This window comes from Tursiops truncatus, chromosome 13 (assembly GCF_011762595.2).
Source record: "Tursiops truncatus isolate mTurTru1 chromosome 13, mTurTru1.mat.Y, whole genome shotgun sequence".
Lineage (NCBI taxonomy): Eukaryota > Metazoa > Chordata > Mammalia > Artiodactyla > Delphinidae > Tursiops > Tursiops truncatus.
Window position 1 is genome coordinate 19,864,136 of NC_047046.1, and position 26,751 is coordinate 19,890,886.

The window sequence follows — 26,751 nt, forward strand, 5'->3', positions numbered from 1 at the left end:
CCTAGAGCCCGTGCTCTGCAACAAGAGAAGCCACTGCAATGAGCAGCCCATGCACTGCAAAGAGTGGCCCCCACTCACCGCAACTAGAGAAAACCCACGCACAGCAACGAAGACCCAATGCAGCCAAAAATAAATAAATACGTTTATTTTAAAAAAATACTCCAGGAAAAAAAGAGTGGGGAGGAGTTAGGATAGCTCATATCACATTGGTCAAGTGTTGATTATTGTTGAAGCTGATGATGGGCACGTGAGGGCCGATGATTCTCTCCTCTTTACTTTGGTATATGTTTGGAGAAAAGTTTTTTTTTTTTTTTTTTTTTTTTGGTACGTGGGCCTCTCACTGTTGTGGCCTCTCCTGTTGCGGAGCACAGGCTCCGGACACGCATGGCTCATGGGCCCAGCCGCTCCACGGCATGTGGGATCTTCCCGGACCGGGGCACGAACCCGTGTCCCCTGCATCAGCAGGCGGACTCTCAACCACTGTGCCACCAGGGAAGCCCTGGAGAAAAGTTTTTAGTCCAGCGGGGCAGACAGAAAATCATGACGGTAACAGAGAGCTAGAGAAGGCGGAAGTACTGGGCTGCCTGGGCACTTCAACACCAGAACAGCAACAAATAATACAACTAAGAATAAGAGAGTAGAAGTGGCGAATGCCTGGACTACGCAGAGAAAACTGTCCACATGTAACCCTCCCCAGACCTTTGGAAAAGTCACCACTTTGAGGCAGTGGGATCCCCACCAAACAAGAAAATGCTGTGCGGCTTACCTGAGGGGGAAAAAAGTAACAGATGCCAGCTCTGGTTGGATCTCCTTCTCCCTTCACCTTGGAACCATCATAAAGGAAAAAATAATTCCACCTGTCAAGAGAACAGAAGGGAGCTGTGTTTCCTTCCATCTGGTGAGCAGGGCCTTGTAAAACACAGCTTCCTTTTGCCCAGCCGGAGAGGGGCTCATGATTCGGCATTTGAAAAGCCCTCTGGTGGCCCCAGAGGAGAAGGGACCCAAGAGCTACAAAGAGATAAAACCATTTCATAAGTGCAGCCAAGTCAAACTAAAAATACGCCTCTATCCAGCCGTCAGACCATCTGCCCCAAAAGACAGAAGAGCAGCTAAGGAAAGACAGGGCACCCACAATGATGCCTCTTATTTGAGACACTGAACCTTAACTCTATAACCATGTGGTTTGGTCAACTGTCTTTTAAGGCTCTGATAATGAAGTAAGTTAGGGATGTCTTAGTTGTCTTCATAACTGCTGGGCACGAGGTCTCTGGAAATTGCCCTTCTACCAGGAATTCATTTAACACACATTTGCTGAGGGTCTGCGGTGTGCGCTGCATGTGCCAGCCTCGGGGGCCATCGAGAGGAAAGGGAAACAGGAAACATGCAGTTTGCCCGCAGGGCAGCGAGTCTATGATGGGAGAAGCGGGGACATCTGAGAGCTCAGAGAGGCATCACACCCCTCCTTTAACACAATCCCTCATCAAACTTCTGATTCCCTCCCTGCAGAGGAAGCTCTCTCCTCAATACCCATAACCCTCTGCTCCTCCCTAAAGACTCGGGGTCTCCTCTCTGGTGTAACTACAATTACTTCTTTAAGACCGCAAAGCAGACTACCCAGGCTGGACCTGGGTTTTAACCTCTCAGTCTCCGAAAGCACACCCATCAGGCCAGAGCAGTGACTACTCTGTCACCTGCACTCTTCTCCCCTGATCTGCGCCCTCCCCGGCTCCCACCTTATCTTCCTATGACAAGCACTAACTCTGTTTCTAGCACAATCCACTTTCCCGAGTTCTAGGTCCCAACGTGCAGCTGGCTGCAGGGCCCGGACAGATCAAAGAGCCTCAAAAAATGTTTCAAACCCAGCTTGGAAACCCCACTGCCAGGTGGTGAGCATACTGTAATGTATAGAAATAGCAAATCACTATGTTGGGCACAGTGTTGTAGGTCAATTATACTTGAAACAAACTCATAGAAAAAGAGTTCAGATTTGCAGTCATCAGAGGCAGGAGGTGGGGGAAGGGGGATTGGATAAAGGTAGTCAGGGCTTCCCTGGTGGCGCAGTGGTTGAGAGTCCGCCTGCCGATGCAGGGGACACGGGTTTGTGCCCCAGTCCGGGAAGATCCCACATGCCGCGGAGCGGCTGGGCCCGTGAGCCATGGCTGCTGGGCCTGTGCGTCCGGAGCCTGTGTTCTGCAACGGGAGAGGCCACAGCAGTGAGAGGCCCGCGTACCGCACCAAAAAAAAAAAAAAAAAGTAGTCAAAAGGTACAATCTTCCAGTTACAAAATAAATAAGTACTAGGGATGTAATGTACAACATGATAAGTGTAATTAACAATGCTGTATGTTATATATGAAAGTTTTTAAGAGTAAATCCTGAGTTCTCATTACAAGGAAAACATTTTTTTTCCTTTTATATCTATATGAGATGATAGATGTTCACTAAACTTGTGGTGATCTTTTCATGATTATGTGTGTTACAGTGCTGTATGTCAACTATATGTCACTAAAACTGGAAGCTAGATAGATAGATGAATATTTGAATGAATGAATGAAACCCCACTGCTGGGCCCCATTCTACTGTTTCCTTATGTTCCCTGGGTGAAAGTGACCCCACTCTTACAGGCACACAAAAGAAAACCTGAGTGTCGTTTTGAACTGCACACATATAATCAGTCATAAATCCTGCTCATTCTATTGAAACCATGCCTCTCACTTTCCTCTCCTTCATAAATGTTTGCTGAACCAAATTAAGACACGCTTAACCCATTTGCGGTTGAGAAGGGAACTGAGTTTCAGGCAGACATTGTGTAATACCCTTGAAGAGCCAGTCTGGCCAAACCTCTTCTCGTGGTGTAATTCTGCACCGCCACAGCTTCTTGTCTCTCAAAAGTGAAGACTTCAGTGCCCACGGTATTATCAAGGCCGGCTGCGGGATCCAGCCGTGGCTCTCTTTTCTACCTTCTACCAGCAATGCTGGATTCGTCAAACCCTGCAAGAGGCTCGTGTGGTTACAGTACATCAGCTTTGGAGAGAAATGGCCCTTGATTTGCTGCTCTGAGGAAAATGGTATTTTTTTTTTTTTCTTAATAAAATCAAGACAGTCTGGCTGGGGACTCTCAGTTCACCCAAAACATCCGTGCAGCAGCCTGCAGGAACTAACCCCCTGCAGGCCCTGCTACTCACCAGGAGGCTGACTTGGTCTCTGTCGAGGTGGAGGTGGCCATTTACTCTTCGGTGGCCCTCATTCTCTTTATTTGGGTTTTCTTTTCCAGTCTGGCTTCTTTCTCCCCAGCAGTGACAGTTCCTCCGCTGAATCCGGATGTGGGACGTTTAGGTGTTTTCAGTCTCCAACAGTCACTTGTCTAGTTTTCATTCAGCATGAAAATGCTTCTTCCCTTCCTTCTTCCTTCCAATACCTCCAGCCTCTCAGAGCTCTGGGAAAAAAATCAATAAAGCAAGAGAATTCTACCAGAAAGTCAAATCCACCAATCTGGTTCCGTGAGCATCGTTTCCCTGGCCCTCTGCAGAACGACCCCTTCAAAGAACGACCCCTTTGCCAGGGAAGCCTGACAGGGCAGATGCATGCTGAAGGCGGTGCTCTGAAGCGATGTCTAGCTTGTCGGGTTCAAAGCCATTCTGAAGGTTTCTTTAAAAAGTTTTGAAGCTTTCCCTTCAAACATCAGTCCCTTGACCCTAAAATAAACACAAGGAATAGATTATTTCAGAATCCCATGAGTGAGCATGTGACCCAGCAGGGTTAAGCAAATGGTATGCTTCAAAAGAGTTTTCCAGAAAGCTGAAAAGTGTGTTTCAAAATCCAAAAGTGAGGGGAGCAAAACTTCAGAGTAAGTCCCATAGTTAACGTGAAGAGATATATCACACAGAAGATAGAATTAAATAACCGGTGTGAAAAAGCTCTGGGTGTCAAGGACAGCTATACAAATAAGGCGGTTGGTGTAGTAATAATGGAACTCAAATTAAGGAACTGTCACCTTGACAGCCCAAAATTAATCTTAACATGTAGAATCCCAGAGCTGGGCAAGTTTCCAAAAGTCAAAAAGAGAATTTAACAAGTGGCTTTCAAACTCCCACAAGAGGAAAGAGAACTAAAGAGTATCAAGAAATTTCAGGCTCAGAAGGGACGCTGGCATCACACACTCTAATCCTTACTCTCCTTCAAAAACTACCTGGACTGGCTCTTGCTTACTCCCTCCAGAGATAGGCAGTTCTCAGTGTTCTATTTATCCTTCCACCAAGCTGAAACGGGCCTCGCACTAACCTCCACACACTCTCCAGGAAAACAGAACAAGGTCTCATCCTTCCACAAGTCAACCCTTTGGTCACTTCAAAACTGTATCCCTACTGTCACTTTCTCCAAGCTTAATGTCCCCAGCGACATGGTTTCGAAAGCTTGCTCACCATCTGCCATCCTCCTGGGAACACAAGAGAGTTTTTTTAAGCTCCTCTGGTAGAGGGAAGTCCCTAGAGAGGACACCACCGAATCTTTGATGGCCTGTAAAACCTCTGTCTTTTCTCAGCTCTGGATACCCTGGGGTGGGCCTCCCTAGGGTCATATTCATAGCCGGGTGCCTGTGGAGGCGGCATCTAAGCCCGTGGAACCAAGGACTGCAATCTGAAACCCCCATCCCTTGTTCCCATAGGACTGGGCCCTACACTGCCAAGGTCCACTCGCTTATCTCTGAAAGGTCCAGAAGAAGCCGCTAATGGTCCGTCGGGGACAGGGCAAGTGTTGGGATGTGGCCAGAGAAGGCTGTGGCCTGGGAAGTGGCAGTAACGATCGGGGGAGTCGAGACGTGGCCGGCAAAGGCCTGTGGGTGGTGGTGATGGTGTAGGAAGTGGCCTCAGTGTGTCAGCAGAGCAGGAAAAGGGGCGCTAATGAAAGCGATCGGTAACCGCCGGCAGCAGTGGGAAGTGTCTGGCCTCAGCTCCAGGGGGCTGGGACTGGTGGGCAAAGGTGCGGGGATCAATCGGGGCCGGGTCACAGCGCGGAGGGGCCGCCAAAAGGCGCTCTCGGCCGGGGTCCCGCCCTTTGGTGTCCCCGCGCCCCCGGGCGCCGCCCACCCGCCGGAGTAGCCAGGCAGCCCGGGGATACGGGATCAAGGCTCGGGACTCGGGACCCGGAGGTCCCAGCGACTCCCGCCCGATACCTACGCGCGCGGCGGAGAGGCCCCAGGGTCACGCGCCACCTGCGCTTACCGCCCCCTAAAGTTCCCGCAGAGCTGGCGCGCGCCGATGACGTCAGAGACCAATGGCGGCGGCGGCGGCGCTGGAAGCCTGGCAGGCGGTGTCTCGTCGGAGAAGGCGCTCGGCGGCTCTGCGTCCGCGGCGTAGGGAGGCGGCGGCGGCGGCGGTGGCGGTGGCGGCGGCGGCCCGGGACCCGGGAGCCCAGCCCGAGGTGGACGGCGGAGACGTGCTTCGTCGCATCCAGGAAGCCAGGTGAGTACGGGCTAGGTCCTGGGTCCGAATCTTCACGTCCGTGGGAACCTCCCCAAGCCCCAGTCTCGCCATCTGTAAAGTGGGAATAACTGCAAACTCTTTAAGGGTTATGGTAGGATTTAACGGAGGTAAAGAGCTCATTACAGACTGGAGCATAGTAAGCGCTCAGTAAAGTTTGTCATTCCTCTTATTGCAGTTGTAGCTGCGTGACCTTGGGCAAGGTATGTAATCTTTGTGCCTCAGTTTTCTCATTTGTGAGATGGACGTGGAAATAGTACCTATATAGGCTTGTTTTGAGGATTCAGTGAATTAGTCAATGGTTTGCCATCCCCAACAGTGTCTGGCGTGTGGTACGCGCAGTACCAGTGTTTGGTATTAATATTATGTTAATGTTGGTTATTAGCGGTTTTGCTCACACCGTGGCCGCAACCTGCACACGTGATTGTCATCTTCACAATTATCATCACGCGTTAATTGAGGAGCTGCTCCGTGCCTGGCGCTGGCTTGAGCTCTCTACACACTTTGTCAGAATGAACATCTCAGCCATGCTAGGATCCTGGCAGGGCGCCCAGTCTCAGAGAAACATAGGTAATGTGTGGAACCAGGTTTCAAACCCATGTCTTCGGTAACTTCAAAACCTGTGCTTAAAAGCTCTCCGTTATTCTGGTTGATCCCACCCCTCCCGCCATCATCGCTCCGTGCCTTGCTGTGTACCTTACATAGTGTTGGGGAGGAAAAGTTTTTCCTCTATCCTTCTAGGTTCTTTTGGCTGGTCTAATAAGAAAATTGACACAAGACAGGTTAACAGGAGGGAAAACCAAATTTCATCAGGAATGTGCAGGAGTCCCATAATAACATGGCACCCAAGAAAGTGGCCAAATCAGGCACCTTTTCTATCTTTCAGACAAGGAAACAATTATTTGTTAGAAAACAGAGGGGCTTGGACTTAGGGTAGCAAGTTCATGAAGTAACAAAGTGTGTTTATAAAGCGTTCTTAGCCTTGACTCATCTATCTCTGGCGATAAAGATGCCTTCTATTCTCCTGGTATTTGAGGATCCTTTCATATGGGAGATTTATTTCCTGCCTTCAGGGGAACAAAGTAGGGTCAAAGTGTTCTTGCCGTGAATGTTTCTCAAGTAACTATAATTCCAGATAATCAATATGCCACAGTGGCATATTGGGGGGCAGCCTGCCCTGAACCCCATCAATAGCACTTAGAATAGTGCCTGACACCCAGGAAGCACTCAATAAATGTTACCTACTTTTGTTATTCAGCATTGTGCCTTTATTTTCAGTCCTTTAAGGGCTCAATCAATAACAGCTTTTGTGAGTGCTTCTTCGGATCAACAGCTGAAGGACCTTCACAACTGAGAGAAATGAGACTAATTTTGTGTATTCCCCTCCCCCAGAATTAGGGCCTAGAGTCAGTGGTGACTGAGCCTGAAAAAAAAAGCATCAGTGACTTTTTCTAGGCTCTCAGGTGATGCCATTGAGAATGAGTGTGCCTCGGGGCTTGGAGATATCTTAAGAGGTGTCCTGACACTGTTATTCCTCTTCAGCTTCTTCAGTATCCCCTGGAACTCCCTGCTTCTCCCTGTAGCCCCAGGTGTGGTGCAGTCCCCATTGCTCTGAGTAGAGAAGAGCCCAGCACTTTACACGCTGTTCTCCTGTGCACACACTCACCAGTTTACAAAGCACTCCCTGTACGTTACAGCCCTCCTTTACCCTCTGGGCAGAACCTGAGGGCAGCCTCTTCAATTCTGTCTCCTCTCTGAGTCCCCTGAACACTGGTTTCTGGCTTGTCGGTTCAAATCCAACAAGTTCAGTTTTTTTTTCTTTCAATTTTTTTTTTTTTTTTTTTTGTGATGAGAGCTTAAGATCTGCCTTAGCAACTTTCAAGTACACCATACAGTATTTTTAACTGAAGTCGCGGTGCTGTACATTACATCCCCATGACTGATTTATTTTACAACTAGAAGTTTGTACCTTTGGGACCCCCTTCACCTGTTTCACAGCGCCACCCCCCTCCCGCCCACTCTTAGCAACCGCCAGTCTATTCTTTGTATCTGTGAGCTTCATGTGTGTTTGTTATATTCCTCATATAAGTGGGATACAGTATTTGCCTTTCTCTGACTTATTTCACTTAGCATAATGCCCTCAAGGTCCATCCATGTTGTCACAAATGGCAAGATTTCATTGTTTTATGGATGAATAATATTCCACTACATATATATAAGTATAGTATGTGTGTGATATACATATATATATATATATATATATATCACGGTTTCTTTATCCATTCATCCATGATGAACACACAGGTTGTTTCCACATCTTGGCTATTATAAATAGTGCTGCAGTGAACATGGGGGTGCATGTATATTTTCAAGTCAGTGTTTTCATTTTCTTTGGATAAATACCCAGAAATGGAATTGCTGGCTCAAATGGTAGTCCTGTTTTTAACTTTGTGAGGAACCTCGTACTGTTCTCCATAGTAGCTGCACCAATTGACATTTCCACCAGTGGGGCACCAGGGTTCCCCTTTCCTCCACATCCTCACCAACACTTACTATTTCTTGTCTTTTTGATATAGCCGTTCTAACAGGTATGAGGTGGTAACTCATGGTGGTTTTGATTTGCACTTCCCTACTGATTAATTATGTTGAGCATCTTTTCATGAACCTGTTGGCAATCTATATGTCTTCTTTAGAAAAATGTGTATTCAGATCTTCTGCCCATATTTTAATTGGATTGTTTGGGGTTTTTTTGGTATTGAGTTGTGTGAATTCTTTATGTTTTGGATATTAACCCCTTATCAGGTATATGATTTGCAAATATTTTCTCCCATTCAGTACGTTACCTTTTCATTTTGTCAGTGATTACATTTGCTGTGCAGAAGCTTTTTAGTTTGATGTGGTTCCACTTGTTTATTCTTGCTTTTGTTGCTTTTACTTTTGGTGTCAGATTTTTAAAAATCATCGCCAAAAAAATAAAATTAAAATAAAAAATTAAAAATCATCGCCAATACCTATGTCAAGGAGTTTACTGCCTGTGTTTTCTTCTAAGAGTTTTATGGTTTCAGGTCTTATATTTAAGTCTTAAATCCATTTTGAGTTAAGTTTTGTGTATGGTGCAAGATAGTGGTCTAATTTTACTCATTTTTTGTATGTGGCTGTTGATTTTTCCAAATGCTATTTATTAAAGAGACTGTCTTTTCCTTTGTATATTCTTGGCTCCTTTGTCATAAATTAATTGACCATAGATGCATGGGTTTTTATCTCTGCTCTCCATTCTGTTCCATTGATCTGTGTGTCTGTTTTTAAGCCAGAACCGTACTGTTTTAATTAATATAGCTTTGTAATAGAGTTTGAAATTAGAGAATATGATGCCTCCAGCTTTGTTCTTCTTTCTCAGGATTACTTTGACTATTTGAGGTCTTTTGTGGTTCCATACAAATTTTAGGATTGTCCTATTTCATTAAAAATGCCATTGGAATTTTGATAGGGATTGCACTGAATCTGTAAATTGCTTTGGGTAGTATGGACATTTTAACAATATTAATTCCAATCCCTGAGCAGGGATAGCTTTCCATTTATTTGTGTCTTCTTCAGTTTCTTAATGTCTTGTAATTTTCAGTATACAGGTCTTTCACCTCCTTAGCTAAATGTATTCTTAGGTACTTTATTCTTTTTGATGCAATTGTACATGAGATTGTTTTCTTTTTTTTCTGATAAATATTTTTTATTGAAGTATAGTTGATTTACAATGTTGTATTAGTTTCTGCTGTACAGCAAAGTGATTCAGTTATACATATATACACATTCTTTTTTTTAATATTCTTTTCCATTATGGTTTATCATAAGATATTGAATATAGTTCCCTGTGCTATACAGTAGGAACTTGGTGTTTATCCATTCTATATATAAAAGCTTACATCTGCTAACCCCAACCTCCCACTCCAGCCCTCTCCCAACCCTGGTCCCCTTGGCAACCACCAGTCTGTTCTCTATGTCCATAAGTCTGTTTCTGTTTTATAGGTAGGTTCATTTGTGTCATATTTTAGATTCCACATATAAGTGATATCATATGGTATTTGTCTTTCTCTTTCTGACTTGCTTCACTTAGTATGATAATCTCTAGTTGCATCCATGTTGCTGCAAATGGCATTATTTCATTCTTTTTTATGGCTGAGGAGTATTCCATTGTATATACGCACCACATCTTCTTTATCCATTCATCTGTCGATGGACATTTAGGTTGTTTCCAGGTCTTGGCTATTGTACATAGTGCTGCTATGAACATAGGGGTGCGTGTATCTTTTTGGTTTTGTTTTTTATAAATTTATGTATTTTATTTTTGGCTGTGTTGGGTCTTCGTTGCTGCACACGGGCGGGCTTTTCTCTGGTTGTGGAGAGCAGGGGCCACTCTTCATTGCAGTTCACGGGCTTCTCATTGTGGTGGCTTCTCTTGTTGCAGAGCACGGGCTCTAGGCATGCAGGCTTCAGTAGTTGTGGCGCGCAGGCTCAGTAGTTGTGGTGCATGGGCTTAGTTGCTCCATGGCACGTGGGATCTTCCCAGACCAGGGCTTGAACCCTTGTCCCCTGCATTGGCAGGCACACTCTTAACCACTGCGCCACTGGGGAAGCCCCCACATGTATCTTTTTGAATTAGAGTTTTGTCCGGATATATGCCCAGGAGTGGGATTGCTGGATCATATGGTAATTATATTTTAAGTTTTCTGAGGAACCGCCATACTGTTTTCCACAGTGGCTGCACCAACTTACTTACCACCAACACACCCACAGTGTAGGAGGGTTGCCTTTTCTCCACATCCTCTCCAGCATTTATTATTTGTAGACTTTTTAATGATGGCCATTCTGACCACTGTGAGGTGGTACCTCATTGTAGTTTTGATTTGCATTTCTTTAATAATTAGCAATGATGAGCATCTTTTCATGTGCCTGTTGGCCATCTGTATTTCTTCTTTGGAGAAATGTCTTTTTAGGTCTTCTGCCCATTTTTTGATTGGGTTGTTTGGTTTTTTGTTGTTGAGTTGTATGAGCTGCTTATATATTTTGGAAATTAAGACCTTGTTGGTTGCATCATTTGCAAATATTTTCTCCCATTCTGTAGGTTGTATTTTCATTTTGTTTATCGTCTCCTTTGCTGTGCAAAAGCTTATAAGTTTGATTAGGTCCCATTTGTTTATTTTTGCTTTTGTTTCTGTTGTCTTGGCAGACTGACCTAAGAAAACATTGGTACAATTTATGTCAGAGGATGTTTTGCCTGTGATATTTTCTAGGAGTTTTATGGTGTCATGTCTTATATTTAAGTCTTTAAGCCATTTTGAGTTTATTTTTGTTTATGGTGAGAGGGTGTGTTCTAACTACATTGATTTACACGCGGCTGTCCAACTTTCCCAACACCATTTGCTGAAGAGACTGCCTTTTCCAATTGTATATTGTTGCCTCCTTTGTCAAATATTAGTTGCCCGTAGGTATGTGGGTTTATTTCTGGGTTCCTTATTCTGGTCCATTGATCCGTAGGTCTGTTTTGATTACTGTAACTTTGCAGTATTGTCTGAACTCTGGGAAGGTTATGCCTTCTGCTTTGTTCTTTTTCTTCAGGATTGCTGTGGCAATTCTGGGTCTTTTATGGTTCCATATGAATTTCAGGATTATTTGCCCTAGTTCTGTGAAAAAATATCATGGGTAATTTGATAGGGATGCATTAAATCTATAGATTGCTTTGGGTAGTATGGCCATTTTAGCAGTATTCTTCCAATCCAAGAGCATGGGATATCTTTCCATTTCTTTGAGTCATCTTCAGTTTCCTTTATTAATGTTTTATTGTTCTTAGCGTATAAGTCTTTTACCTCCTTGGTCAGGTTTATTCCTAAGTATTTTATTTTTGGGGGTGCGATTTTAAAAGGTGTTTTTTTTTTTTCATTCCCTTTCTGAATTTCATTGTTGGTGTAAAGAGATGCAGCCAATTTCTGTATGTTAATCACGTATCCTGCTACCTTGTTGAATTCATTTATCAGGTCTCGTAGTTTTTCTATGGAGTCTTTAGGGTTTTCTATATAGAGTGTCATATCATCTGCATATAATGACAATTTTACCTCTTCCTTTCCAATTTGGATACCTTTTATTTCTTTTTCATGTCTGATTCCTGTGACCAGGACTTCCAATACTGTGTTAAATAGAAAAGGTGAGAGTGGGCATCCTTGTCTTCTTCCAGATTTTAGCTGGAAGGCTTTCAGCTTTTCACCATTTAATATTATATTGACTGGGGGTTTGTCATAACTAGCTTTTATTATATTGAGATGTGTTCCCTCTATACATACCCACTTTAGTAAGAGTTTTTTTCATGAATGGATATTGAATTTTGTCAAATGCTTTTTCTGTGTTTATTGAGATGATCATGTGGTTTTTATCTTTTCTTTTCGTTTATGTGGTGTATCACATTGATTGATTTGCATATGTTGAACCATCCTCGTGAACTTGGGATGAACCTCACTTGGTTGTGGTGTATGATCTTTTTTTTAATTAACTAATTTTATTTATTTGTTTATTTATTTATTTATTGGCTGTGTTGGGTCTTTGTTGCTGCGCGCAGGCTTTCTTTAGTTGCGGCGAGCAGGAGCTACTCTTCGTTGCAGTGCGTGGGCTTCTCATTGCGGAGGCTTCTCTTGTTGCAGAGCACGGGCTCTCGGCACGCGGGCTTCAGTAGTTGTGGCTCGTGGGCTCAGTAGTTGTGGCTTGAAGGCTCTAAAGCACAGGCTCAGTAGTTGTGGCACACGGGCTTAGTTGCTCTGCAGCATGTGGGATCTTCCCAGACCAGGGCTTGAACCCATGTCCCCTGCCTTGGCAGGCGGATTCTTAACCACTGCGCCACCAGTGAAGCCCATCTTTTTTATGTGTTGTTGGATTCAGTTTGCTAATATTTTGTTGAGAATTTTTGCATCTATATTCATCAAAGATATTGGTCTGTCATTTTCTTTTTTTGGTGGTGTCTTTGTCTGGTTTTGGTATCAGAGTGATGGTGGCTTCATCAAATGTCTTTGGGAGTTTTCCCTCCTCTTCATTTTTTTTGGAAGAGTTTGAGAAGGATTGGTATAAGTTCTTCTTTGTATGTTTGGTAGAATTCACCTGTGAAGCCATGTGGTCCTGGATTTTGTTTGTAGGGAGTTTTAAAATTACAGATTCTATTTCACATCTAGTGATCAGTCTGTTCAAATTATCTATTTCTTCTTGATTCAGTTCTGGTGGGCTCTATGTTTCTGGAAACTTATCCATTTCTTTAGGTTGTCGAATTTGTCGGCATATAATTGTTCATAGTATTCCCTTATGGCTTTTTGTATTTCTGCCGTATCAGTTGTTATGTCTTGTTTTTCATTTCTTATTTTGTTGATTTGTGTTCTCTCTCTTTTCTTCTTGTTGAGCCTGGCCAGAGGTTTGTCAGTCTTGTTTTTCCTTTCAAAGAACCAGTTCTTGGTTTTACTGAGTTTTTCTAATCTCTATTTTATTTATTTCCTCTCTGATCTTTATTATTTCCTTCCTTCTGCTGATTTTAGGTTTTGTTTGTTCTTTTTATAATTCTTTTAGGTTGTAGGTTAGGTTGTTTATTTGAGATTTTTCTTGTTTTTTGAGGAAGGCCTGTATCTCTATGAACTTCCCTCTAAGAACTGCTTTTGCTGCATCACATAGATTTTGTATGGTTGTATTTTCATTTTCATTTGTCTCAAGGTATTTTTAAATTTCTTCTTTGATTTCATCATTGACCTCTTGGTTTTTTAGTAGTACGTTGTTTCGTCTCCATGTAATCATTTTATTCTCATTTCTTTTTCTGTGGTTAATTTCCAGTTTCATGCTTTTGTGGTCAGAAAAGATGCTTGACATAATTTCTGCACCGTTAAATTTGTTGAGGCTTGTTTTGTGCCCTAGTATGTGGTGAATCCTAGAGAATGTTCCATGTGCAATTGAAAAGAATGTGTATTCTGGGGTTTTTTTGGATGTAATGTCCTAAAAATATCAATTAAGTCTAACATTTTCTATGTTTAGGATCTCTGTTGCCTTGATTTTCTGTGTAGAAGATCTGTCCATTGATGTGAGTGAGGTGTTAAAGTCTCCTACTATTATTGTATTACTGTCAGTTTCTCCCTTTATGTCTGTTAGTATTTGTTTTATGTATTTGGGTGCACCTATGTTAGGTGCATATATGTTGATGACTTTAAAATCCTTTTCTTGTATTGATCCTTTTATCATTATATAGTGTCCTTCTTTATCTTTCTTTATGGCCTTTGATTTAAAGTCTGTTTTGTCTGATATGAGTATTGCAACCTCTGCTTTTCAACCTGTGTGTGTCCTTTGCCCTGAAGTGGGTCTCTCTTGTAGGCAGCATATTATAGGCTCTTTTTTTAAAAAATCCAGTCTGCCACTCTGTCTTTTGATTGGAGCATTTAGTCCATTGACATTTAAGATAATTATTGATAGATATGTATTTATTGCCATTTTAAACCTTGTTTTCCCATTGATTTTATGTTTCTTCTTTGTCCTTTTCATTTTTCCTTTTATGGCTTGATGATTTTCTTTTGTATTATGTTTATGTTCTCTTCTTTTTGGTTTTTGTGAATCTATTGTGTGTTTTTGATTTGTGGTTACCCTGTTTTTCATGTATGTTACCCCCTTCCTATATCTACTTGTCTTAGACTGGTACTCATATAGGCTCAAACACTTTCTAAGGAAAAAAAATCAGCATTTTCGTACTCTTCTTCCCCGCATTTTATGATTTTGATGTCCTCTATTACATCTTCACGTTCATCCTTTTGCTGTTCACTGTGGTTATCATCACTGTCACAGAAATTTTTTGATTTTTTTTTTAATCTGTGTACTGGCTTATTTAAGTGATTTACTTTCCCACTGTGATTTTTTTCTTTCCTATATATTCTTACTTCTTTTCTATTTAGGGAAGACCTTTCAATATTTCCTTTAGGATAGGTTTAGTATTGCTGTATTCTTTTAGTTTTTGCTTGTCTGAGAAATTCTGTGTGTCTCCTTCTGTTCTAAATGATACTCTTGCTGGGTGGAGTATCCTAGGTTGCAGATTTTTCCCTTTCAGGACTTTGAATGTATCTTGCCACTTCCTTCTGGCCTGCAGCATTTATGTAGAGAAATTGACTGATAGCCTTATAGTAGGGTTCCCTTGTAATTAGCTCTTTGTTTTTCTCTTGCTGCCTTTAGAATCCTCTCTTTCTCTTTAACTTTTTTCCATTTTTATTATATGTCTTGGTGTAGGTCTGTCTGGGTTTATCTTGTTTGGGACCCTCTGTGCTTCCTGTACCTGGATATCTGTTTCCTTCTTTGTTTTTTTTAAATTTATTTATTTAATTTATTTATTTTTGGCTGTGTTGGGTCTTCGTTGCTGCGTGTGGGTGGGCTTTCTCTAGTTGTGGTGCACGGGCTTCTCATTGTCACGGCTTCTCTTGTTGCAGAGCACGGGCTCTAGGCACAGGCTTAGTAGTCATGGCACGTGGGCTCAGCAGCTGTGGCTTGCAGGCTCTAGAGCGCAGGCTCAGTAGTTGTGGTGTGTGGGCTTAGCTGCTCCACGGCATGTGGGATCTTCCTGGACCAGGGCTTGAACCTGTGTCCCCTGCATTGGCAGGCGGATTCTTACCCACTGCGCCACCAGGGAAGCCCTTGTTTCCTTCTTTAGGTTTGGGAAGTTTTCAGCCGTAATTTCTTTGAATTCATTTTCAATCCCCTTGTCTCTTTCTTCCCCTTCTGGAATCCCTGTTATGCATGCTGTATATTATCCTGTAGGTCTCTTATGTTGCTTTCATTTTTTTTTTTCATTTGGCTTTCTGTCTGTTGTGCTGATTGGGTGATTTCCATTATTCTGTCTTCAAGGTCACTTACTCGTTCTTCTGCATTATTCGTTCTGCTGTTCATTGCCTTTCGGTCAGCTTTCTTATCTGTAAATGAGTTTTCTCATTTTTCTTGGTTCCTCTTTATAGTTTTACAGTACTCTACATTTCTGTCAATAGCCTTTCTTAATTCCTTCAGTATTTTCATTATCTCATTTTTGAAATAGGTATCTGTTAGACTGAAGAGGTCTGTTTCATTGTTCTTTTGGGGGAATTCTCTTGGTCTTTTAACTGGGAGCTGTTCCTCTGCTTCTTCATTTTACTTACATTTCTCTTACTCTGGAAGTTTAGGAGAAGCAGTCGTCTGCTGTGGTCTCGGAGGGCTATTTGTATGTGGAGGCGTCCCTGTGTAGCTTGTGGGTGTTAATGTATTTGGTGCAAGCGTTGCTTTTAGTGTGGATGCTTGTCGCCTCTCTCTTCAGCGTGTGCTGGGCATTGTCCCCTTGATAGGGGTGTGCAGGTGTGTGGTGGCTGATGTGGGCATCAGCCACCACACATCTGCACACCCCTATCAAGGGGACAGTTGGTGGCAGTGTTGGTTCTTGGTGGCAGTGTTGGCTTAGGCGCACCCGCCGAGCACACAGTGGGAGCGGAGGCGGCTCTCAACCGCTCCTGGCATCTGGGTGGGTGGCAGCGGCAGCTCACGACTGCCCCTGGAACCCATGCAGTGTCCTGCCCTCTGCGAACGCACACACAGGGAAAAAGGCTACAGTGGTGGGTCCCGCCCCTCCCCTGTCATACCCCCCAAACAGTGTCACCTGGCCTCTAAGGGGGTCTGGGCTTCCTCTGCATACACCCTCAGTTGTGGTCACACAGATTCCAGCCCCTCACGCCCCCGCCCCGAGCTTTTTTCCACACAGCCACGCCCAGCCCTCTCTCAGGGTCTGATTGAAGCCCAGGTTCCAGCACCCAGCCCTTGCCTGTGCCGGCGGATGCACATCTCAGGCTGGGGAGTGCAGGGCAACGGCACTGACCGTCTGTGAAGTCCTCTGTCTGCCACAAACCAGCTGCTGTGTTCTCCCCAAGGCTCTGAAGCTCTCTGTCTGTCCTGGCCAATCTCCCGACCGGTGAGGGTGTAGAAACCTTTCCTCATTCACAGCTCCTTCCCAGGGGCACAGGTTCTGTCCTGATTCCTTTCTCACTTTCTTTTTTTTTTTTTTTCCTTTTGTCCTACCTGGTTACATGGAGATTTTCTTGCTCTTTTAGCAGTCTGAGGTCTTCTGCCAGCGTTCAGTAGATATTCTGTGAGAATTATTCCTCACGTAGATGTATTTTTTTGTGTGTGTGTACTGTGTTTGGTCTTCATTGCTGCGTGCGGGCTTTCTCTAGTTGCGGCGAGCGGGGGCTACTCTTCGTTGCGGTGCGCGGGCTTCTCATTGCAGTGGCTTCTCTTGTTGTGGAGCACGGGCTCTAGGCACGCGGGCTTCAGTAGTTGCCAACCCACCTGATCTTAAAAGGGCACTGGCCTCCCTGTCTTCCCCATTGGTCCTGGGAGTCCTTAACTTCCAGGAAAGCCAGTTGGTCTCCAGTCACCTTTAGGACCTGGTGGACCTATTGGACCTGGAATGCCTCGTGGACCACCACCTCTAGTGGGACCTCTCTCTCCTTTTTCACCTGAGGGTCCAGGAGGACCTTGAATTAAAGTGATATTTTTCAATGTCTGAGAATGTTCCCAATCTTTTAGCCTGAAATCATTAGTGATATTATTCAGTAGTTTCACTTCTCCTTTTATTTCCTGTTCCAAATGCACTTTTTTCCCCCAGAGACATAATCTCTGCTATGCATTATACACATGCTCCTTTAGCTTACTCATCTCCTGCCACTGTTCTGATGATAGGTACAAGGACTGCAAACACAAGGAGATAAAGGGCAATCAATGCAGCTTTGAAAGATTTAGTTTCTCTTGAAGGGCAAGGCCATTTTTAGGATTCAGAGGAAGCAAAGCTGCCATTGAGCAAGCATCGGACTTCACAAATTCTGAACAGCTATCAGTGTCCTCCTGTTGATTGGGAAAGCCATCCCACCGTGTCATACTTCTGAAGCAGAAGCCACTAGAGCCCTAAACTGGTGAGGACACTTAAATGATCATTTTGATGAATTCCTGGAAGCTGAGTGAGGACTAGTGTGAGAGTCTCTGAGAGCCTTCTGGGGGCTGCAGTCCTAGGGGCACCCCCAAACTTTCCTGGGCTTTACCTGCAGGAACTCAACCAGGGTCTTACAGTGAAGAGCCAAGAAAAATCACCCGGTGCCTCTGGCAGAGGGAGGGGAAAACTAACCATTTAAAATACATCCAGAGCATTCTTCATAACAAAGGCTTGCTCTCCAGTGAAAAAGCCATATGTATATAGCCTTTATTATGTTATGTTCCCTCTATACCTGCTCTGTTCAGAGTGTTTATCACAAATGGAGGTTGAATTTTTTCAAATGCTTTTTCTGCACCTATTGATAAGATCATGTGATTTTTATCCTTTATTTTGTTAATGTGATGTATTACGTTGACTGATATGCAGATGTTGAGCCAACCTTGCATCCCTGGAATATTAGATCCCACTTAATCATGGTGTATGATCCTTTTAATGTATTTTTGAATTCGGTTTGCTAATTTTTTAAAAAGATTTATTAATTTATTTTTTGGCTGCATTGGGTCTTAGTTGCGGCACACAGGATCTTCGTTAAGGCACGCAAGACCTTTCGTTGTGGTGTGCAGGCCCTTCGTTGTGTGTGGGTTTTGTCTCTCTAGTTGTGGCTCGCGGGCTCCAAAGCACAGGGGCTCTGTAGTTTGCAGCACGCGGGCTCTAGTTGAGGTGTGCCAGTTCAGTAGTTGTGGCGCACGGGCCCAGTTGCACCACGGCACGTGGGATCTTAGTTCCTTGACCAGGGAATGAGTCCCCTGCATTGTAAGGCGGATTCTCTATCACTGGACCACCAGGGAAGTCCCTGGTTTGCTAATATTTTTGATGAGCATTTTTGTATCTATGTTCGTCAGGAGTATTGGCCTGTAATTTCCTTTCCTTATGGCATCCTTGTCTGGTTTTGCTAGGGTTATGCTAGCCTTATAAAATGAGTTTGGAAGTGTTCCCTCCTCCTCTATTTTTGGAAGAGTTTGAGAAAGATCAGTATTAATTCTTCTTTGAATATTTGGTAGAATTCACCAGTGAAGCTATTTGGTCCTGGACTTTTGTTTGTTGGGAGTTTTTTTTTTTTTTAGCGGTACGCAGGTCTCTCTCACTGTTGTGGCCTCTCCCGTTGCAGAGCACAGGCTCCGGACGTGCAGGCTCAGCGACCATGGCTCACGGGCCCAGCCGCTCCGCGGCATGTGGGATCTTCCCGGACCGGGGCATGAACCCATGTCCCCTGCATCGGCCGGCAGACTCTTAACCACTGCGTCACCAGGGAAGCCCTGTTGGGAGTTTTTTGTTGTTGTTTTTTTTTTTGCGGTACGCGGGCCTCTCAGTGCTGTGGCCTCTCCCGTTGCGGAGCACAGGCTCCGGACGTGCAGGGCCAGCGGCCACGGCCCACGGGCCCAGTCGCTCCACGGCATGTGGGATCCTCCCGGACCGGGGCACAAACCCGTGTCCCCTGCATCGGCAGGTGGACTCTCAACCACTGCGCCACCAGGGAAGCCCGGGAGTTTTTTGATTACTGATTCAACCTCCTTACTAGTAATCAGTCTGTTCAGGTTTTCTATTTTTTCATGATTCAGTCTTGGAAGGTTATATATTTCTAGGAATTTATCCATTTCTTCTGGGTCGTCCAGTTTGTTGGCATGTAATTGTTCCGAGTGGTCTTTATGATCTTTTATATTTCTATGGTATCAGTTGTTATATGTCTTCTCTTTCATTTCTATGGTATCAGTTGTTATGTCTCCTCTTTCACGATCTTCCTGGACCAGCCCTGTTTTTTTTTTTTCTTGGTGAGTCTAGCTAACGGTATGTCAATTTTTATCTTTTCAAAGAACCAGCTCTTGGGCTTCCCTGGTGGCGCAGTGGTTGAGGGTCCACCTGCTGATGCAGGGGACACGGGTTCGTGCCCCGGTCTGGGAAGATCCCACATGCTGTGGAGCGGCTAGGCCCGTGAGCCATGGCCACTGAGCCTGTGCTCCGCAACAGGAGAGGCCACAACAGTGAGAGGTCCACGTACTGCAAAAAAAAAAAAAAAAACCAGCTCTTAGTTTTATTGATCTTCTCTATTGTCTTTTTAGTCTTTATTTCCTTCATTTCTGCTCTGATCTTTTTTTTTAATATAAATTTATTTCATTTTATTTTTGGCTGAACTGGGTCTTTGTTGCTGCGCGCGGGCTTTCTCTAGTTGCAGACAGCGGGGGCTACTCTTCGTTGTGGTGTGCAGGCTTCTCATTGCGGTGGCTTCTCTTGCTGCGAAGCACGGGCTCTATGCATGTGGGCTTCAGTAGTTGTGTCGCATGGGCTCAGTAGTTGTGGCACATGGGCTCAGTAGTTGTGGCACACAGGCTTAGTTGCTCCGCGGCACGTGGGATCTTCCCGGACCAGGGCTTGAACCCGTATCCCCTGCATTGGCAAGGGGATTCTTTTTTTTTTTTATAAATGTATTTATTTATTCATTTAATTTTTGGCTGCATTAGGTCTTAGCTGCTGCACGCGGGCTTCCTCTAGTTGCAGTGAGGGGGGGCTACTCTTTGTTGCGGGGCACAGGCTTCTCATTGCAGTGGCTTCTCTTGTTGCAGAGCACAGGCTCTAGGTGCGCGGGCTTCAGTAGTTGTGGCTCGTGGGCTCTAGAGCGCAGGCTCAGTAGTTGTGGCACACGGGCTTAGTTGCTCCGTGGCATGTGGGATCTTCCCAGACCAGGGCTCGAACCCGTGTCCCCTGCATTGGCAGGCGGATTCTTAATCACTGCACCACCAGGGAAGTCCCAAGGCTTTTCTTGTTTCTTGAGGAAGCCACTTATCGCTATGAACATCCTTCTTAGAATAGCTTTTGCTGCGTCCCATAAATTTTGGTATGTCTCTGTTTTAAAGTCTATCTTGTCTAATAGAAGTATAGCTCTCCCGCTTTCTTTTGGTTTATGTTTGCATGGAATATCTTTTCTTAGTCCTTCATTTTCAGTCTGTGTGTCCTTATGTCAGAAGTGATTCTCTTGTAGGTATGGGTCCTGTGTTTTAGTCCATTTACCAACTCTATGTCTTTTGATTGGAGAATTCATTCATTTCATTTAAATTAATTATTGACTGTGTTTTGCTCTGGTTTGTGGAAAACAGTTGACTTTAAAGAAAGCCTAGACACTTGGTTTTGTCCCTTCTTTTACTTTCACCTTGGAATTATTTGTAATAACAAAGGCCATTTATTGGGTACCTGCTCTGTACGAGGCACTGTGTTGAGTGTTAACCCATTTCACTCCTACCGTAACCCTTTGTGATGGGCACGGTTCTTATCCCTATTTTAGAGATGAGGAAACTAAAGTTCAGAGAGGCTAAATCTCTGCATCTAACCACCAATTGTGGAGCTGCACCTGTGTGCCAAGACCCAGCCCAACATGTCCCCAGGGGTCGGGGGCCTCCTCCAGGAAGCCCTCTCTCCTGCCATCTCTGAGCCCCAGCAGCTCTGCTCTGGCCATATTCACCTGGTACCCTCCTTCAGTCTCACAGGTGGACTCTGTGTCTGAGGGTGCTCCACCATCCTCACATCCCAGCCAGGAGGAAGGTCCCTGTTAGGGCAGCCCTGAAAGGGATGAGAGATGACCACGCCATTTTTTTCTCAACAGGGAGGACCTGCTTATCTCTGATTTCTGGAGTTCAGCACTAGGTGGGTACCATCTGGCTCAGGCTGGAGGCGGTCAGGGTGGGAGGAGGGCCTGGATGTGGGCAAAGCAAGGAATCCAGCTCTCATTGGATGATGTTTTGCTTCACAGAGTGGTGTGCATGCTGGGTTCTAATTCTGACTTCCCCCTTACAACTGTGTGTCTTTTGGCACTTAACTCTGGTCCTCAGTTTCTTTATCTGTGGAATGGACATGAAAATGTGCATATCCTGTAGTGTAATTTTGAATATTAAATGAGGCATTCAGTAAAGTGCTTACGACAGTGTGTGCCTGCTGCACAGGAGGCAGTAACTGTTCGTTGTCATTATCAGTGTTGTTGAAATTTATATTTATCCTGCTCTTCCCCTTGACTTTACATTGTAGACCCCACCCCCTGCTGTTATACTCTCTTCCTGAACATAATCTGTGGCAACATAAATATTAATACACAACGTGAATATACCATAGTTGTAATTTTTATTGAGGGACACTTAGTTTCCTTTTTTGTTTTTTTTTAAATTTATTGTACATAATTTTTCTTTTTTTAAACAGTAATCAAAACTTAAAAATGTTTTTAATTAAAAGAATTTTTTTAGCCGCACCATGCAGCATGTGGGATCTCAGTTCCCCAACCAGGGATCAAACCCCTGCCCCCTGCGGTGGAAGTGCAGAGTCTTAACCACTGGACCACCAGGGAATTCCCAATATACATAAATTTTCAATGAGCACCCTTATGCATAAAGCTTTTACCAAATTTAGGGTAATCTTCTTAGTATATATTCCCAGAGGTGGAAGTGATCAACTTGATATCCACTGTCAAGTTGTTTTCCAAAAAAAGCTTTTACTGATTCTTTGACCAGCATGGATGAAAAGAGCCAGCTTTTCGTGCAACCTTTCCTAGCCTGGGTCTTATTTAAAGGTACCTTTGCTGATAAGTCAAAACTGGTATCTTATTATGGGAATATAGGGCTGTTTGCTTTTTGTTTTGTTCTACGTACAGATTTGTTCTGCTAAATTCAGTACCAGTATAAGAGGAGAGACAAGAGAACTCACCACTCTGTGAAAGGCTTTAGACAGAGTATTTTTCATTACTGTCTAGAAGCCCCAGCCTACCTTTTTTTCTTTTAGTTTTTTACACATTAAATATTCTTATTCCCAGTTATTTATAGTGTCATTTTGAGAGCTCTGCTCCTCTATTCTTTATTGTAAAAAAAAAAAGTAGGTATTTCAGACCATCACTTGCATTTACCTGGTTGCCTCTTATTAAATTAGAATGAGTTGACAATGAGCGTTAGATGGAAACCGTGCCCGTGAATGAAACCTGATTTTTGCTTGAAACACTCTTTTCAGTTGTAGGCTGTGGGCAGCCAGGGAGCGGACAGCCATCAGTTCTGGGTGGGTGTGGCAGCATGTCCCGGGCACGTTTGGGAGCGAGGCCAGCAGCCCTTTTCTCTGAGGAGCTGAAGCCTTTTCAAGCCTGCTCTTCTCCTCCCTGGGTCCATGGAGGATTTGGTTCTCAGGGTCAGAGCGTGCCCTCTGACTGTACTGGGCCTGCTCTTTCAGAAACCATCAACAGGTGTCTTAGGAAATATCTGGAACAGCTGAAGGCCCCTGTGGGGCCTCTTTCAGAAGTCCTTGGAAACCTGCATCTCGACTCATCACCAGGTGAGTCAGATGTGGCCCCTGGCTCCGTCCCAGAAGAGACCCCAGTCACAGGATCCTGCCGTTTGAAGTGTGTGTGTTACGGCGTTGGGAACTTCGCCACCTGCATCATAGCTAGAAACCAGCTCGCATTTTTGCTTCTCTTTCTGGAGAAGTGCCAGGTAAATTTTGGTATCCTTCTTTACTGTCTCCTTCCTTGGTCTTGTGCACACAGATGTTGACTAAGCCACTCATTTGCCCTCTGCAGATCCCCAGAAGTCACTGCTGGGTGTATGACCCTCTGTTTAGCCAGCTGGAAATTGCGGTTCTTAGCACCCTTGGTGTGGTTGTTCTCAGTGAGAACGAGGTACGTGGTTTAAGAGAGGGGAGCAGGGAGGGCTGGGCAGCTGCTCACCAAGCGGACCCCGGGCCCTGTCCCGGGACGCCAGGCTCTGTGACTAGCGGTGCCTCCTCCCCAGGGCGTCCGTGTGTGGCTGGTCTGTTACCCCGTTTGGACCTATGTTGTGCCTGTCAGAAGAAAAAAATCACACAATGGCACAAACACGTTAGGTTTGCAAAATTCTCGTTAAGAACTGTGTCCCAATTTTATGCTTAGCTGGTATTTACTGTTGCTGCAGGAGAATAGAGGGCACAGTCTCCGCACCTCAAACGAGGTCCTTCCGGTTGGAACGTGCCCTGTCCTGGGGGAGGGAGGCCGTAGACCAGTCACACGCATAGCACCTGGCTGAGGGTTACGGCTAAGTCCTTGGCCTACCCTGCACCCCCTAAAAAGGCTGGGATTCAGATTTCTGAGACCTCTGGAAAAAACATCATTGCACAAGCCAAGGGCTGGAGCGACTCCACGCAGGTACCCCTACATTTAGTCAGGCATTGTCTTGGGATCACAGAATCATCATTTTGTTCCTCTCGGTTCTGAAACCGCCATCTCATTGCTTATTATGAAACATGAAAATTAGGCCCAGCTGAGAGGAGAGTCAGTCTCTGATGTTGGCGGGGTCCTAAAACACTGAGGTTCAGCTCAGGTCATCCCGAGCTCTGAGTGCCTGCTCTGTGCGAGGCAGGGAGCTCTGGGGAGCCCGAGGGCGGTGGGCGCTGCTCTCCACCACTGCAGGGCACGTGGCTGTGAACAGGCGCATGACGAGTGGACAGCGAGCAAAGCCACGCCTGGGAACTGAGACGGAGGACACCTGTGCTCTTCCGGGGGTCCAGGAAGGCTTCCTGGGTCTGAGCTGGGATTTGAAGGTCTCCCAGGAGTTTGCTGAGAGCCAGGACTGCAGGCAGCCTGGGCGGAGCCGCTGCTCAGGAACCACGGCCAGTGTGTCATGGGCTGGGGAAGCTGCAGGGAGAGGAGAGAGGCCTAGGGTCGCCGGCGCCAGACAGCAAGGGCCAGGGGGCTTGTTCCCACCGGAGAGGTGGCAGAGATGGCATAGAGCAGAGGTTCTTCAGAGGCGGTGACTGGACCCCCAGGGCACGTTTGAAAAGGACTGAGTTACGATAGGGATCTGCAGAAAGTGATTCAGGAAAACACAAGTACCTGAGGGACAGTGACCTCTGCTGTCCCTCCTGCCCTGCTGTCACGGACCCAAGCTGCCCCTTCATTAGTCCAGAGCCTTCTGCGTTCATGGGACACGCATTTGTTAAGTAAACGCGAGTTCTTTCTGGACTTCATGACTTCTTGACTTGTAGTCCCGTATAACCTATAGATTTCACATGCACTACTTATGTAACTGTTCCACAAGAGAATGTAGTAGTTTGTTTCCATTTGATGCTTCAGTTCGCCTTCCCCTCAGCTCATCATTTGTCCAGCTACACTGACCTGTGGTGACATGTAACGTGTAAGTTGAACGTGCACTAGTTGATTTGATGCATTTTTTGGTAAGATGATTGCAAGCGAGCTAACACATCCTTCAGCACCACACAGAATTACATTCATTTTTTGGTGGTGAGAACTCACAGCTCATTATCACTCTGCCCATCCCTCTCCCTCACCTTGTTGTAAGAAGTGTGTTTACACCTGTGCCCGTTGTACCCCAGGAAGGAAAACGGAGTGTGTACGGCGAGCCCACCGTCTTTTACATGCTCCACTGTGGGACGGCGCTCTACAACAACCTTCTGTGGAGGAACTGGTCCATAGATGCCCTTTCCAAGATGGTCATCGTTGGGAACAGTTTCACAGGACTCGAGGAAAGGTAAGCCTGGGAACGCCGAGGTGCCACCAGGCCCTGAGGTGAACCCATTCCTCAGACTGACCTGCAAGCAGGAAACATTTCACACTTGGAAAGGCTTTTCCATGGGAACCTGGACAGGGGGTTGGAGCTGGGAGACGTCAGCCCTGAGTCAAGCTGGGAAGCAAGTTAAGGAGTCTTTCTGCCAATAATTCCTCCCTTCCCTTAGGACAGGCAGAAACGGCTTTTTAAAATGGGGGAAAAAACATTTGCGTTCTCTTCTTACAGCTGCATAACATCCTCTTCCTGCTTCACGATGCCTCGGTGTCTGCTGTCGTTTTTCCCTGATGAAATGGGCAGTGACTGGGGCGTTCACACCTTCTACTAAATATTTAACCTACTCTGCAGCCCACATTTTTAAAAGATTTTTTGATCTATTTCAGTCACCTTGCCCTTCTGTGTCTTAAGTTGAATGAAACCACTCTCAAACCACCTAATCAGATTTTTAAAAAAATTTTTGTTCTAGGTTGTTGACAAGGATTCTGCAGAAACATTATCCGTATGTTGCAAAGGTATGTGCCTGAGTGAAGGGGCTGGGGTGGGACATCATACATACCTCTCCATTACCCTGGAGAATTCTGCCTTCACCTGTAGCAGCGGGAGCTCCCGTGGGGCTAACCGAAGGCGGCACAGCAAGGTTACAGCACCGTCAGCTCTCGCGAGGGGTCTGTGTTCCAGAAAGCTAGGACGTTTTAGTGCATCGCTTCATTTTTTTCTTAATTATTTATTTCCTCTATTCTTAGTATCTGGTCTGCAGTAGGCACTGCCCTTGGGGCTTCCAACTCATTGCACAAAGCACTTAAAATACCTTACTCCTTATTTATTTTTTAAAAAAAGGGAGGTGGGGGTGAATAGTAAAACGGGACTCTAACCCAGGAGGGTGGGCCTTACTGGGACTCTCAAGGTTTTGTTTTACTTTCGAATTTTCCTGCTCAGATTTTGAAAGGACGGGAGGAGCTGGCATTCCCTCAGACTTCACAGTACACGGACGTATTTAATGACACCTCCGTCCACTGGTTTCCTGTACAAAAGCTAACACAACTCTCCACGGACACTTGGGCCTTCCGGGAAGAACCGGATTACCAGGACTGTGAGGGTCTCGAGATCATCAGGAACAAGACAGAAGACCCTTCAGCCACTGACTTGAACCCGCTGTGATGCGTCGCCACGGAGGGACTGCAGTGAGTCCCCTTTCAGACAGGGCAGGAAGTACGTCAACTGTGATTTAAAATACTATTTAAAATACCGTTTGTTTATTCACCAGTCTGTCCGTGGCAGGGGCTGCGGTCTACTTGGCCATGTCAATCAGGCTCTGCAGGGAGGTGGGCACCCAGGTCTTCTCCCCCTGCACGAACACCACGCCCCTATCGATGTAGATGACGATGCGGCCGAAGGTGTACAGCTGCTTCCCTTCGTGTCGCTTCCCGATGACGGGCATGAAGACGATGTTGTGCTCCTCGGCCTTGGTCTCAATGAGGTCTTTAAAGTTCATGGGCACGGAGCTGGCAGCCACGCCGATGCCTCTCTGGGCCATGTTCTCAGCCTCTCGTCGTTCCTGCATGGCCTCGTACTGGAAATCCTTCCTCCGCTCCGTGTGGGTGAGGTAGGCGATGTTCTCCCGTGCTCCGGGCTGCATGTAGGCACCTGGCAGATAAAGGGGGGATGGCGGGGGTGAGGGACAGGTCCCAACATGACAGAAATGGAGACGC

General features: G+C 45.4%; 3 protein-coding genes across 10 annotated transcripts in view; 1 reads left to right on the forward strand and 2 right to left on the reverse strand.

The window, feature by feature from the left end:
* Window positions 1–4,414, reverse strand: part of HPS4 (HPS4 biogenesis of lysosomal organelles complex 3 subunit 2) — a 27,977-nt gene extending 23,563 nt beyond the window's left edge. For 2 of the 4 annotated variants that reach the window (XR_012325239.1, XR_012325238.1), the window contains exons 1-2: window positions 3,185–3,320; window positions 767–857 (exon numbers count right to left, since the gene is read on the reverse strand). Coding sequence is in view for 2 of the 4 variants with exons in the window: in XM_073790265.1 (XP_073646366.1) it covers window positions 767–857; window positions 3,185–3,225 (132 nt within the window). In the remaining 2 variants the exon portion in view is untranslated. Of the gene's footprint in view, window positions 1–766; window positions 858–3,184; window positions 3,695–4,188 lie in introns of those variants that run through there. The other 2 variants (XM_073790265.1, XM_019950170.3) reach the window with 2 other exon arrangements.
* Window positions 4,391–26,287, forward strand: SRRD (SRR1 domain containing). Its single transcript, XM_019950180.3, has 7 exons — window positions 4,391–5,458; window positions 21,121–21,161; window positions 22,719–22,978; window positions 23,065–23,163; window positions 24,852–25,006; window positions 25,509–25,554; window positions 25,979–26,287. Exons 1-7 carry the CDS (start codon window positions 5,271–5,273, stop codon window positions 26,198–26,200), a joined length of 1,011 nt encoding a protein of 336 aa, XP_019805739.2. The 5' UTR covers window positions 4,391–5,270; the 3' UTR covers window positions 26,201–26,287.
* TFIP11 (tuftelin interacting protein 11) overlaps window positions 21,616–26,751 on the reverse strand; it is a 31,526-nt gene continuing 26,390 nt past the window's right edge. For 2 of the 5 annotated variants that reach the window (XM_073790264.1, XM_033837105.2), the window contains exon 13: window positions 21,616–26,686. In XM_073790264.1, the coding sequence (XP_073646365.1) occupies window positions 26,331–26,686 (356 nt within the window). In that variant the 3' untranslated portion in view covers window positions 21,616–26,330. The remainder of the gene's footprint in view (window positions 26,687–26,751) is intronic. The other 3 variants (XR_004521480.2, XR_004521479.2, XR_004521478.2) reach the window with 3 other exon arrangements.